The sequence below is a fragment of the Polyodon spathula genome, chromosome 15 (assembly GCF_017654505.1).
Source record: "Polyodon spathula isolate WHYD16114869_AA chromosome 15, ASM1765450v1, whole genome shotgun sequence".
NCBI classification, from domain to species: Eukaryota; Metazoa; Chordata; class Actinopteri; order Acipenseriformes; family Polyodontidae; genus Polyodon; species Polyodon spathula.
In genome coordinates this window covers 5,511,303-5,523,329 of record NC_054548.1, presented here as the reverse complement: position 1 = coordinate 5,523,329, position 12,027 = coordinate 5,511,303, and the positions used below count along the sequence as shown (strand labels likewise).

At 35.5% G+C, this 12,027-nt stretch overlaps 1 protein-coding gene across 2 annotated transcripts in view; it reads left to right on the top strand.

Annotated features, from left to right (window-relative positions):
• LOC121328070 (kelch-like protein 1) overlaps positions 1–12,027 on the top strand; it is a 59,398-nt gene that overhangs the window by 24,166 nt on the left and 23,205 nt on the right. For both annotated transcript variants that reach the window (XM_041272550.1, XM_041272549.1), the window contains 2 exons: positions 3,346–3,542; positions 10,364–10,573. In XM_041272550.1, the coding sequence (XP_041128484.1) occupies positions 3,346–3,542; positions 10,364–10,573 (407 nt within the window). The remainder of the gene's footprint in view (positions 1–3,345; positions 3,543–10,363; positions 10,574–12,027) is intronic.

Genomic DNA, 12,027 nt, shown 5'->3' with positions numbered 1-12,027 from the left:
AAGTCAGATAAGACTTAAATGCTAATTTATACTTTATTGTATAGTTACATATTACATAGCTGCAACGTAGGATTCTAGCTAGATGTACTGTTTTATTAAAAGCAATGTGTTGTATTTATGTAGTATAACAAACACGTCCCTTTAAAATGTATATTTATGCATTGTGACTTACTTGCCCTGTAACATTTCTATGGAATATACAGTATATTTTTTAAATTCTTAATACAAGTTGCAGGAAAACTACCCAACTGAAGACAAGAAACAACTCACACTTTGCTCTCATTCAGATAAGTTTATAAAAGTTAGCATGCTGTACAACCTAACATGCATCTATCAGTCTATATATATTGTTGACCTTTTTGCTTGTCTCACAGGTTCTTTTCCCTTCTAAATCATGACCCAAAACACAGGATTGTACAGATCAGCACTCACTTTTAATAAACAGAAAATGAAATAAACACAAAACAAACACCTAGCTCCTATTTGGAGCACTAACTAAACATAAACCTAACTATCACACAGAACGGCTAAACCATTTACCTGCCACAAACATTCAAAAAACACACAATACCTCAATACAACTGCTCACTCACACAGTCAGGCTCTTCTCTCAGCAACAGCCTGGAACAAACTGACTGCCTCTCTTAAATACCCTGCACTTGGCTCTAATTTACAATTACCACCAGGTGCAGGGGATAACTAAACAATAAAATAATTACACAATTAAACCCCATAACACCCAAATGTGCATTCTTGCATGGTTTTTAGCTGGGAAGGATTTTAACCCCCTCCCTGCTATCTCATAATATATACAGCTCTGGAAAAAATTGAGACCACTGCAAAATTATCAGTTTCTCTGGTTTTACTATTTATAGGTATGTGTTTGGGTAAAATGAACATTTTTGTTTTATTCTATAAACTACTGACAACATTTCTCCCAAATTCCAAATAAAAATATTATCATTTAGAGCATTTATTTGCAGAAAATGACAACTGGTCAAAATAACAAAAAAGATGCAGTGTTGTCAGACCTCGAATAATGCAAAGAAAATAAGTTCATATTCATTTTTAAACAACACAATACTAATGTTTTAACTTAGAAAGAGTTCAGAAATCAATATTTGGTGGAATAACCCTGATTTTTAAGTACAGCTTTCATGTGTCTTGGCATGCTCTCCACCAGTCTTTCACATTGATATTGGGTGACTTTATGCCACTCCTAGCGCAAAACTTCAAGCAGCTCGGCTTTGTTTGATGGCTTGTGACCATCCATCTTCCTCTTGATCACATTCCAGAGGTATTCAATGGGGTTCAGGTCTGGAGATTGGGCTGGCCGTGACAGGGTCTTGATCTGGTGGTCCTCCATCCACACCTTGATTGACCTGGCTGTGTGGCATGGAGCATTGTCCTGCTGGAAAAGCCAATCCTCAGAGTTGGGGAACATTGTCAGAGCAGAAGGAAGCAAGTGGCAATACAAATAATAAAACTCTCCTTATCACTCTCACTCATGCAACCTCTGCCTCTGTCTCTTGCTCTGTCTGTCTGACTGTCACTCACTCTCCAACTCTCTCTGCGTGCTCAAGCCTTATTTATCTATTTTCCTAAACCACGCCCTCCCTCTGCCTTCACCAATATCAGGTATGGTAATTGGACCCCAATCTCCAGCCAGCATTCTGGGGGGTGCAAATCCATGTCTAGGATAGGTGAGCCCAGACAGACAAGCAACCAACACCCCTCCCCCTTGTTAGCTAGTGGCGTGGCACAGCAAAACAGTACGACATAAAGAACAAACAAATGGGACAGTCAACAAGTCATTTTTGTAGCGCAAATGGCTGGGTCGTTACAATATAAAGACTGATAGTAAATTGCCTCCACTGCTCGAATGGCAATATACTATGAACAACACTTGGAGGTGAAGTGGCTGTTTTACCAATGAAACAATAAATAAATAAATAAATAAATAAATAAATAAAACATTGACCATCTTGCAATAGTTTCTAGACCGAAAATCAAACTGCCACATTAGATTTCTGATGACAATTAATTATTGCTGGTTTATTTGCATATTCAATCTCTGTAAGAAAGTTATTAACGGTTTGTTTATTTGCCTAAAATAAGACAAATTCAGACAAATGCAAATTATGAAAAATAGATAACTAGTACTGTACATCTTTCTTTAATAATCTGGTGTAATTTACCTTATTGTAAAATTGGTTAGTAAAGATTGCAACTGTTACAAAGTAAAGTAGTATATTCTACTACTGCATAATCAGCCACTGACTCACTGTGTGTGAGCCTGAGCAAGTCACTACCTCATTGTGCGCCGTCCTTCGGGTGAGATGTAACACCGAGGTCCTGTTGTAAGTGACTGCAGCAGCAGTTGTGATGCATAGTTCACCCCCAAGTCTCTGTAAATAACTAACTAATAATTTAAACAACACTCTAAAACCATGCTAGTAATGTGAGACTCTAACCCTTAGTGAGCATTCTTTATTATTATAGTTTCTTCCATATAACTCATTGTACGTATTGTCCTTGGGGTTTATTCAATGGATCTAAACAGCAGAGGGTCTAAACACTATCGATGTACTAGCTACTCAATCATACTTTACTGCTGAGACAAATCCTGGGCACTTTCATTCACAGAGTTTTCAAGATTGGAAAACTTTCCCAAAGGTCAAGGTGAATGCCAATGGTCTAGTTTATATAGGGTATAGACTCAGACAACAAGGACCAGTAGGGATTCTTGGAAGAACTACTTGAATGCTTGGGCCAAAGAGTGGCAATATAAGTCTGACATTGGATAAAAGGTACAGTAATCCGTCGCATATCCAGCTGTTGTGGGACCAGAGTAAGGGCTGATATCGGATTAATGAATCCTGTTTTAAATACCATTATACACAGCTGTGGCAATTACTGTATTATTGTTTTGAGATTCAGCTTTTATTAGGGAGCTCCCCTAAATCCCTTGTTTAGAAAGATACAGGGTATTAATGCTTGTGACAGAGTAGTCGTCTGCCACGTGGACAATTGACAAAGTGACTTCTGCCATTTACAAACCTAGCATTTGAATTTTTTTAACAGAAACTTTCATTTTGACTGGTGCATTCTGACATGAAGTCTGCTGTTTGAATGTCAGGTAGATTACAGATTTTTGCTTTTATGTAAGTACTGAACAGCATTTGTTAGAGAGCATCCAAAATATATGGGTGTGTAATTTAAAGACATAACTTACTTGAACTGCTTTTTTTTTAGTTTTTCAAATTAACTTTTATGTGATGCCTTGTCTGACTGCACAGACCTCACTTATAGTCTTTTAAATATGTATTTATGGGTTTTTGGCAGGTTGTCTGGAACTGAAAGAAGAAACTATTGAGAATCTGTTGGCAGCGGCATGCCTGCTCCAGCTCTCAAAGGTAGTTGATGTTTGCTGTCGCTTCCTAATTAAACTTCTGCATCCGTCAAACTGCCTCGGAATTCATGCTTTTGCTGATGCTCAGGGCTGTACTGAACTCATGAAGGTGGCTCATAACTACAGCACGGTAAGTTTTTGCACAACATACAGTTTACACACTTTTGTCACTTCTTTGTTTTAGTTAACTGTTTTTGCTTCCAGCGCAATTTTTTGGAAAAGGCCTACCATATTTCTTACCTTAGAGTGATTTTTTTTAAAAAATGGTATAAACTGCATTCTTCATAATTATATAAATATTTCTGGGGAAAAGCCTGCAAAAGGTTAATAAAAAGGGTTGAATAAGTGAAGTTACATGTGATTCATATCATGGGTGAATTGTGGCCAGATTCATAGACTCTGCTTACCTGCACTGCCCAATGTAACCTTTGGTGAAAACTATGAAGGTTAGCACGTTGTAAATAATGTGACTAGAAGAAATACAACCCCATCTATGGTCATTGTGACATGAAAATAACTAACTAAAACATATTTGTGCAATATTGTCCTTATTTTTTGTTGTATCTAAATGTAGTCTTAAAATAGTTTTTCAGCCAAGCATCTTTGAAGACAGAACGAAGGCCCAAACAAATATCTTCAAAGCCGGTCTTTTTAAAGAGCAAACACTAATGCAGGGAAGCTATTGAACACACAATAAATAAGCAGCTTGTGAGGGTTAAAACTATATATATATATATTTTAATTTTAAAAAAAATCTTTCTTAATCAGTTCTATTGCACAAACAGTTATCCTGTTTGTTAAATAGTTGAATGTAGCCTGTATATATAAACTAAGAATAGAACATTTCACTGCAATATATTTCAGATACAACACAAACATGTGCTTTACAGATTTACATTGCAGCGTCCGTTTCTGAATTACAGATTTCAGTTTGCAGACACATTGTGTATGTTGTGTACAAGCATAACATCAAACATATTTAACACAGATACATACATATACGTTATATATTGATTTTAAAAGGTTTTATGTACCTGGATATATTTATGAAAGCATGAATTTGAATTTGAAGCCTACTTGTAGCATTAAAGTTATATTACAGACACGCACGCACCCCCTGGTGGTTTTCTGTACATTTTGCTGCTAGGTTAACTCATTGAATTTGACATGCTTTAATAAATATAAAAAAGATACCCTCTGTGTTTTTTTTTTCTCTGTTTAGATTGTTTGCAGTTTTAACATACCTTTATCCAGCATTGGCCATCTTGTAACTAGAATCAAATTGCAGAAGGCAATGGTATATATTGTTCGTTTATCAAGTTTGATGGACTGTCACCCAGCACCGAACACCAATTCTCTAGACTGTATTTTCATGTTATACTTTACAAAACAGGTGCTAGCCTTTAGTTAAGAGTTGGAAATTGTTAAAATAAATACATAAAAATGATAAATAAGAAATTAAGAAACTAGTATGGCAAAGTTTTTACTGAAAGAACACAAATGTTTCAATGGGGAATGATATTAATGTTCTACAAACTTGAAAAGGCTTGGGGGGGAAATACACAGCTGCCATTTGAAAGGAGCTCAGTCCTATACGACTATTTCAGTAACTCCCACATATCCAATTTCTATCTGTTTTAATATGCATAGACTTTCCGAAAATCGGACATTATTACAATATAACTGCGTTAACAACACAGGCATATCTGCAATACAGCTTTTGACAAGACCCTGCCCCTCAATAGCATTTTTTTTATCAATAAAACCTCTAGTGCCTTCTGATTGCTTTAAATTCTAAGAACATGAGGGACTGAAGTTGATTGGTCATCAATATGGACTCTACATTATATTTGAACACTCAGAAACAGCAGTTTTACAACTCGCCCCAGTCTGCCCTCTGTACCTCACAAACACTACCAGAATAAGAACATTCATTTGATCATTTACTTGATAGGTAAACTGCATTTAAAGCACATTGCTTAACCAAACCACAGAAGTATGATTTAAATGTATTTTATACATTAAATTGATAGTCATTGGTTCCTAAGTATATGCTGTGAAATGTAATTCCAATTATAAAGTGACTTATTAATTGAATGTGTGTGGAACAGTATGTGATATTAGGAATGCATCAGTTTTGTTTTCCTGAGTGGGGGCAGTTTACTTCTGGGTATACCAGAAATGAAAGTGTAGAATAACATTAAGAATGCAATTTCTTTTGAAAAGACTGATGTGTGGGAGATAGATTCTTTTTTGTAACAGAATTGAAACCAAGACAAGTTTGTTGTACGTGACTGATGCAGGGTAGGACAGAGCCCTGCACATAATTAGTGGGGCAGGGCAAAGCCCTGCTTGTAAATACATTTATTGTGTGTACATTATATTGTAAATAGCGTATTGTGATTTAAAAAAAGGAAATGTATTGTTTGGGAACGTGTGTGGTTGTAACAGAGGCGATGGTAGCAGCTTGTCTCTGTCAGACATCTCGTGAGAATGTGTGGTCGGTGCTGTGGACCAAGCAGATATTAAAAACTTGTATTACTAATCTGGAGATGGTCACATGTATAAACCTGCAGCATTTGCTAATCGGAGTGGTGGCGTTTGGAATGAGAAAGAACGTGAGGGAGTGCGAGTCGAGAGAAAACACAAGCAAAGTAAAAAGAAAGGAAGGACTACTCATGCTGGGCAGACAAAATTGGTATTTGTTTGGTGTCAGTGTTCGAGATTTGTTTTGTTGTTTGAACTTTTATTTGTTCTCTGTGAGAGTTGTTTTTGTCTACCCTCTTATTATTATTGTATCGATAAAAACGGCGCACAGGCACATTAACTCGTAGTACCTGCATCTGTGTCAGCTTCCTGGCCTGTATCATCACTACTCAGCCGTCCTGACAGTGACAAACTCAGTTTTTGTTTGAAATAATTTAAGAAAGTAGAATTTTCAATTTTAGTGAGAAATATAATTTCTTTCTGTGAATGTATTCATTATTTTAGTTATTTGATGTTATTTACATTGTTCTTAATCCTTTCTTTGTCTTCTTGATTTACTACACAGTACATCATTTCAAACAAAGGTAATTGTAGTCCCAGATTACATGCTCCAGTAGTTCCAATAACATAGGGTGAGAGGCCACACTTGTTCAATTACAATTCCACTGTTTTCTATCTAATCATTCAAAAAGCTGTTCATTTATCAAGCTATTTAATAGAAAAAGACTTCCTTCTTTGACTAGACTCACTACCACAACTGCACTTGTGAATCATAGATCTGTTCACGACTGAGGATCACGGCTGAGTGAAGATGCAATGTTTGAACCTCTCAGAGACTTTAAATAGGGGTGACCATATAACACATGATAGATCAAACTGCAGCATTGTGTACAAGTTCCAATCGACCTACACTTTAATTTGAATTATTAAACGCAGTTTATAATCAGTTTAATTCTTTAGTTTTATTCAGATTTTATGGCTGAATGTTTGATTCATGGTTTGGTGGTTATGTGATTTATATTCATTTTATTATGATGTTTTAATTTTACAGTTGTGCTGTATTTTGTCCTATAAAAATAAATGTCTAATAATCTAGAACCTCTAATATAAGGAATATGATTCTTACTGTAAATTTCAAGCACTAGATAATGTCTTATATAGTGTTAAAAAAATAAATAAATAAAATTTAAAAAAACTTGCACAAAAATAACAAATGTTGATGGGGAAAAATATCCTGATTTAGTATCTTGGTTTCCACATCTATGGATGTTAAATAATGCATGTCACAATCCTTTGTGGTAGATCACCACTGTAAGCTGCAAACCAACATACAGTAAACCTATCACATTTTTATATTGCCAAAACAAATGTGTTTTTTTTTTTTTTTTTTCTTGACAGCAGTGTAATTGCTCCCAAGGTGCAAAGCTATGCTCGGCTGACATTAATAACAGAACCCCTTACAGACAGGGAGATAACCAGTGAAAGAAGCTCAGCTAGGGAAGCTTAACGGTTCACAGGCATACACAGTTATAATCACTGCCCGCATGACAGGTCTGTAAATTATATTAGGGATGAATAGGAGACATGCCAGCAAAATAGTTTTAATGTTCTTTGAAGCATGTACTAAGCAACCACCTGTTTTAAAAACAGTACCATTTTGATAACCACTGATTGCTGATTATAAATATGTATGCTTGTTGTGTGCATGTTTTAAATGTTGAATGATATGAGACAATACAAATCATATTTATAAACTCAATACAAGCAACAGAAATTAGTTTGGAGAGACAGTGGATTTGTTTGGACGGGATTGATGAAAACTCAAGTGTTCATTTCTGTTTTCAGTGTGTTGTTATTAAAACTAACATAACATTGCTGCATGGTAGAATTTCTATTATTAAAATGAATCTTCTTCCTTGCATTAATTTTCTATTCTCAATGTTACCTTTATCACTCCTTCATAAATACTTGGAAGAAATTAATTCTATGTTCAATGTTTTTGTGGAATAGCAAATGCACTAGAATTCGATTGGCTACCTTGCAATGTCCCAAAACACTTGGTGGTCTAGCCATGCCAAACTTTAAATTTTATAATTTGTCCTTTCAGGTGAGAGTTTTTAAGACTGGACCCAAGTGCCCCAGTTTCGTGGCGTGCAATGGAAGAGGCTATAATTAAATCTATTAGGATTCAAGATCTCCCGTTCACTGGCCTTAAAAATAGGGCTATATCTCTACAAATGGGCCCCATTATTGCTAATTCATTAGACATCTGGAAGAAGACAAATGAATACCTTGGTATTTCTTTAAATTTTCATAAATTCTCCCTCATTTGGAATAATCTCTTTTTGCTGTACCTTCTGTTTGGGATAGAGAACTTGACAAGCTGGGAGTCAGCCCTGTCTGGGATAATATTTGGGAAAATATCTTTACATCTTCTAAAATCTTAGCACACCAATTGATTCATTTTAAACTTGTACATAGATTTTATGCCACCCCATATTGTCGATTTCAAAATGGATAATCTGTGCCATGGGTACGCTCTAGGGGCAGTCGGCACTTATCTCCATATGTTTTGGGAATGTCCACGGATCCAAAGTTTCTGGAAATTTGTAGCTATAGCTCTCTCTAAACTTGTCAATATAAAGGTGCCTCTGTGTCCTGGTCTGCTCCTGCTTGGAGATGATTCTCAAGTTGTGCTTAATTTACAGACAAGACGACGCTAGTTTACGGAGCTGACAGCAGCTAAAAAGGTTATTTTGAAGGGCTGGTTGGAACCTAGTATAGTCTATAACTGCGCATGGTTACACTTTCTCTTAGATATCTCACTCATGGAGAGGTCGATAGCAAGATTGCACCAGGCCAGTGCTAATACCTTAACTACATGGTCTACTGCTATTATTCTTATTAAAGACCTTCATTTAAGTTTGGGACAAACAATTCACTAGAACATATAAAAATAAAATAAACTGTTTTAATATATATTATTTTTATATATCATTTGTTTTGTACTATTGTTTATTATGATTTTTTATGTATTTTTTATTTTATCCTTTATGTTTTATATATGTGTGTATTTTTACATATTTATGTATTCAACTCTTTCTTTACCCCCAATTGTAAATATGACAATAAAAATAAAAACATTGTTAAAAAAACAAAACAAAAGAAAACAAAAAAACAACATGACATAATGGAGAGACACTGTCCAGAAACTTTTATGAGTGTTCCTACATGGTGTGAATCCTAATTTATTGAATATGTATTGAAATTGTAGGTACTGTATTGTAATTTAAATAAAACCTTATTTCTAATGTAGAGTCCCTATTACATGACAAGTAACAAACAAGCGCACTTACTCCGTAATCTCATTATTTATCTATATTTGTAAAAATACATTTTTGAGTATATTAATCAATACTCATGATGGTTCAGTTTTCATCTACAGTTAAGTAAACCACCTATTTAGTCACGGTAATTGTTAGGGTTTCATGGTTGAACTGGCAGAATACAATTTTACAGTGCACTGTTTTAATGAAGATCTTGCAGACTCCATAGTAATAACATTAAAAAGAATGTCAGAAGACTTTCACCACTGGAATACATAACATAAAGAACTGCAAATCAGATTCTTCCCCCCCTAGGTCCCATGTTGTTAACCAAGCAGGTCTCTTCTGCTCTGAAGTAATGCGAGCTGTCAATTAGTGAGCCATCACCCATGGAAAATATGATTTTATTGCCATTAAGAAACAGTGCTTTTTGTATTCTGAGAATTAACTGCAGCTAAAGTGATCATAAAACCTGATATTTCCTCATAAAGAGAAATGTTGTGTGACTGAGCAGGTTCAACAGAACCAATTGACATTCAGCAGGAGCAGATCATTGATGGGGAATTGGAAGTTGACTGAAGTCTGAGTCGAGTATCCAAACAAATGCTGCTCCCTTTTTAACTGTTTATAATGTAATCTAAAAAATTCAAAGACGTGAAAAATAAGGAACCCATTAAGTAGACCATCAATAAAGGGAAGCACAAGAAAAACAGGTACACTGCTGGCAGAAACTACGATAGCATCAAAGATAGGTTGCTCCATCATTTAGAATTCTGTGGCACAGTTTCTAAATTTAAGTCTAATCAGAGAAAACAGTGTGCAACACAAATGCCAACTAAATTCCGCAGGATGTGGCGGGAGGGCAGAACATTATTTTTGTTTTCAGCTCAATTAATTATTTTGTGGATAGATATTGTATGTCTATCTTTAATGACAACACCATAATTCCTGTGATATACGGTTGGGTAATAAAATACACCGTGATTTAAACATTATTTAACTTGATGATTAAGGTACTAAAATGCAACACAATACATGTTGTGTCTGGCTATGATAATATGACCCAAAGTGTTTAACCACAGAAATCATCAATGTGATTCATTTCAGGGAAACATTTACCATGTTTTGTTCTCTTCAGGAAAATATCATGGAGGTTATAAAAAACCAGGAATTCCTGCTGCTTTCTGCAGATGAAATCCTTAAACTTCTTTCCTGCGATGATGTCAATGTTCCTGATGAGGAGTCAATATTCCATGCCCTTCTGATGTGGGTGAAACATGATGTGCAAAGGTGTAAAGACCTTAGCATGCTGCTTGCCTACATTAGACTGCCACTTCTTCCGGCTCAGGTAATTTATGCTTAACATGTATCTGCTTAACAGCTTCTTGAAGCAGACTTGTGCGCGTCATGTTTAATCAATGTAATCCTTCCTTAGTTACTTACGCTGCTAGAATTGTTTCCTAAAACATGCACACCACTCACCTCCTAATCAATGCAATGCAAACCCATAAGCTGTCAAACAGTGTACTGTCACATACGAGATCAACGAGGTAACAAACACAGGCCTGGGTGGTTCAAATGTCAATTGAACTATTCACAAAGGCAAATTACATTGTCACACAATAGTTATTGTACATGTCGTGTGTCAGGCACTTTGTTTCATTTCAAAACTATGCAACATTTTCATGTATTCAGTTGATAACTAATGCACTTATATTCGGAAAACAGCTTTTCATCTTAGTTGCTGTAAAGGCTTGAAGGCCTATATTTTACTGTAGGACTAATTGAGTTTTTTTTAAGCATACAAAGGCTTGCAGACCAGCAGTACAATGACTAACCAGAACATCATTTCAAACACATGCAGGTTTAAAACATAAATTGACCAGCCATGTCTCCAAATGTACTTTAACTTCTGCTGCTTTTCCTGTGCATTGTGCAGACTGTGTGTATAAAATGGGAGGCTAAAATTAGATCCAAGTTCACTGTTTGTTGTTTGTTGTTCATTTTTTGAATAATGAAAAGCAAATGTTCTTTTTACGTTTTTCAACTCTCAAATAATGGAAAACAAACTGATTACAAATTAAATGGCAAATGGTGTCAGCGGTAAATGCGGCTGTTCAGTAGGCAAGCAAGCAATGCTGTACCAGCGTACCTTGAGAGGCTGAGGGTCAGCTGGCTGCAGATTCAAAGGCAGCACTCTGCACCCCCTATTTGAGCTGCATGTGGAGTAGCATGTTTGTAGCATTTTATATTTTATATTAACAGTAAAGACTGTTAATATTTGTCAGAAACCTTGATCCAAGGCGACTTACAAGTGCTACAGGGCAACAAAATGTTACAATACAAAATAATATTTAAATACAGTATAGTTTACAGTAAATTCTAATTATACTACTAAAATACAGTATATAATAAGATGCAACAAGTTTGGATTAAAACAATTGATATATAGCCTAACTTCACTATAACAAACCCTTCTTATAATTAATCCCCATTTTAAATGTTCCAAGCAGCAAGAACCATTTTTTTCAATGGAAATTAGCCCTATTAGAACGATCACTTTTACAAAATCTACCCGGATAAAAGAATCTTGGTAGTTACTGACACTGAACTTTCCCCAGTGTGAATGTGTTATTCTCTCAGTGAAAACAAAGACCATGGTAGGCTAATTTGAAGATAAGGCTGATTCATAGATTCATATTGTAGTGTGAATCATGTGTGACATATGCAACCGTTGCCATTTTCACACAAACTGCAACATGGCAACAGGCATGAGGAGGTAACAAGATTGAAACAGCGTGC